The sequence below is a fragment of the Lactuca saligna genome, chromosome 8 (assembly GCF_052625555.1).
Source record: "Lactuca saligna cultivar CGN05327 chromosome 8, ASM5262555v1, whole genome shotgun sequence".
Classification (NCBI taxonomy): domain Eukaryota; kingdom Viridiplantae; phylum Streptophyta; class Magnoliopsida; order Asterales; family Asteraceae; genus Lactuca; species Lactuca saligna.
The window spans coordinates 102,144,939-102,147,816 of NC_136424.1; the positions used below are offsets into that span (position 1 = coordinate 102,144,939).

General features: G+C 31.4%; 1 protein-coding gene across 1 annotated transcript; it reads right to left on the minus strand.

The window, feature by feature from the left end:
* Positions 1 to 326: 326 nt before the first annotated feature.
* On the minus strand, positions 327 to 2,302 carry GS1 (Haloacid dehalogenase-like hydrolase (HAD) superfamily protein). Its single transcript, XM_078969887.1, has 6 exons — positions 2,077 to 2,302; positions 1,304 to 1,528; positions 1,147 to 1,207; positions 890 to 1,037; positions 722 to 801; positions 327 to 623 (listed from the first exon to the last, which is right to left on the minus strand). Exons 1-6 carry the CDS (start codon positions 2,294 to 2,296, stop codon positions 491 to 493), a joined length of 867 nt encoding a protein of 288 aa, XP_078826013.1. The 5' UTR covers positions 2,297 to 2,302; the 3' UTR covers positions 327 to 490.
* Positions 2,303 to 2,878: the final 576 nt, after the last annotated feature.

A 2,878-nucleotide genomic window follows, 5' to 3' on the forward strand; every position in this document is an offset into this window, starting at 1 on the left:
ATGTACAATAAACATTTGCAAGATGAAAAAAACCACCGCTGTGGAAATAAGAGCATCGGCAGTCAATATTGACTTACTCATGTGTTGCTTTATAGAAATACAATTGAATCCAAATCATACAAAATGAAAAAGACGCCAAGAACCACATTTCAAGTATTATACAAATACCTACATATATAATCTCAAATGTCCTAAATTATCCGGAAAAATCAGAATCATGCCTACTTTTTGGATGTGTTTTTAAGGTCTTTTAGCATTCATAGTTAATTTGATGATTAAATTTTTATAAAATTGACAAGAGAACGATGATAATCTAGTCATGGAAATGATAAGAAAAACCTACAAAGTGATAACTTTGAATTATATAAAGGATAAAAATGTAATACAAAAATATTAAATATGCAAATCAATAATCCATCCACATATCAGGTTAAATAGCAGCTTTCCTGTTTCAGAATAATATTAATTCCACTTACCTCAAAAAAAAATCCTAGGTTTCTGAATCCGTGAATGGTGGAAGACCCCACTCACTTGGGTTAAAATCCAACAATGACGTCACCACTTTATCTGCTGTTTCATGGAATGACGTATCCAATCTTGGATCCGGAACCATAACTACAGACCTGCATCCCATTTTAACAAATATATATACTAACCATTATTATATTATTTACTTTTTCATTTAAAAAAAATATAAATACAAAATTAAACTACTACTTACATTCCAGCATTCTTAGCTGCAAGAACTCCCGATGGTGCATCTTCAAAAACAAGAATCTTAGAAGGATCCACACATCCACCCTATAATTAAAATAAATAAATAAATAAATAAATGAAAGTATGTTGCTATTTCCTTCATTTTTCCATAATATATTATAAATAGATTGACCTCGAATCTTCTGGAAGCTGCAAGAAATATATCGGGTGATGGTTTGCCTTGTTTGACTTCCGGATCATCTCCCATCACAATATGATGCATTAATGAAAATATCTCATCGTGTCTTTGTGTTTTTAATTCAAAGTGCCTTTTATGAGAACTGAAAACATCACATCAAAATAACAAATGATTCTTTAAAAAAAAATTAGAATTGTTTTTTCTTTTTGGTATTTTGAAGATGATAGAAATAGAGCCTTGTTAAATTTTACCCTGTTGCAACGCAAATTGGGACACCTGTAGAATGTAGATGTTTGACCAAACGACTTGCACCTACAATTAGTCAATTAACTTTTCAAAAACTGAAAAAATAATACTGATATGTGTTCCAAAATAATAAATAAATAAAGGATTTTTGTTAGTGATGACCTGGCATGAGTTCGCTTGTGGGAAACATGGATTGTAGCATGGATTCGCGCTCTACAAGGAAGTCTTCGGCGGAAAGGGAATCACTGATTCCGGTCTCTTCAACAAACACTCTGGCAGCTTCAATTGCTTTCTTCCCCATCATCTTTGCTTTTAGAGACCAATCAAAAGTTTTGTTGAATCTTGAAAGAATAATCTCTTGAACTTCTGTATAGAATTTCTCAGTATCTGTTACACAGGATTTTGTGTTATGTTATTCTTTCTGGTATCTTAGATATGTCTCATTGTGTATACTGAACTTCATAACAGACTAGGATAAGATTAAATGTTGTGATTACAAAGTCTATATGAATTTGAATTTGTGAAGACATTAATTTCTTTGAGACTTTGATATCATGTCAACGCATAGGTAATGTTCTCAACCTTGTCCCTCTCCAAAAATCTAGGGTTCTGAACTTCTGATTGCAATTGAAAGACGTATTTACAGAAATCCTCTTTACATTTCCCCTAGTTCATCAAATCACTAAAAACGAACAAGCCAATAAGAAACCGATGCCATTGATCGAATTATCAAATTAAATCTCAAGTGTGTTTAAATCTACAATCAATTGTACTCCAAAGTCCAAACAACGTCTTACATTATGCGTGTTTACAATAAATAGATCTGTATATATGAGACTTCAGAAAGCGTTCAATGATTATTTGGCTTACTGTCAGTGATAAACTATGCAAAATAAGTTTAGTTGAATGGAAACCATGGATGTAACAGCACTAACCGAGCAAAAGTCCATCCATGTCGAAGATGACGTGAGTGATTGACTTCTTTTCTGAATCGTTGGCAGTCGTGTTCGCCATTTTTGCCGATGCGGATGCTCTTCGTAATTTGAACGGGAGCTGAGTTCTGCTGCTAACAGATCTTACACTTGATCTTGGCGTTTGAGTGGCGCAAAGAATCAAACCGAATATTTGGTTAGGTTTTAAAATAATGTGTCTCATGTTTTAAAAGAATTCAAGTAGAATTAGGTGCGGCGTATAAGCTATTTTTGTTAACAAATAAATCTTTTTTTAGAATAGAAAGATTTTCACAACGAAGTAAAAGTTAAATCGCATCAAAATCTAATTGTGTTCTTTTATCAATTTGATTATTAAAAGGGATAATGACTTGAAAGGGTAACGAATTTTCGACTTTTTTCACATTTAGTCACTAAACTTTTTTTCGTTATCTATTTGCCATTGAACTATTGAAACTGTTTACATTTTACCCTTATGACCAGTTGTTACCGGTCATAAGGGTAAAATGTAAACAGTTTCAATAGTTCAATGGCAAATAGATAACGAAAAAAAATTTAGTGATTAAATATGAACAAAATCGAAAGTTCGTTTCCCTCTAAAAAGTTCAATGACTAAACAAACTTAATCTTATATTATGTTTTAGCAAATTATTTATTTTTGTTAAATTGTAGCAATATTTGTTGATCAAGAAATCTATGAAATAAAAAAAAAACAAAACCCTGAAAATATATTTTAAAAAAAAACAAAAAACTGAAACCGAAATAAAAAACCAATGGTTTGACATTT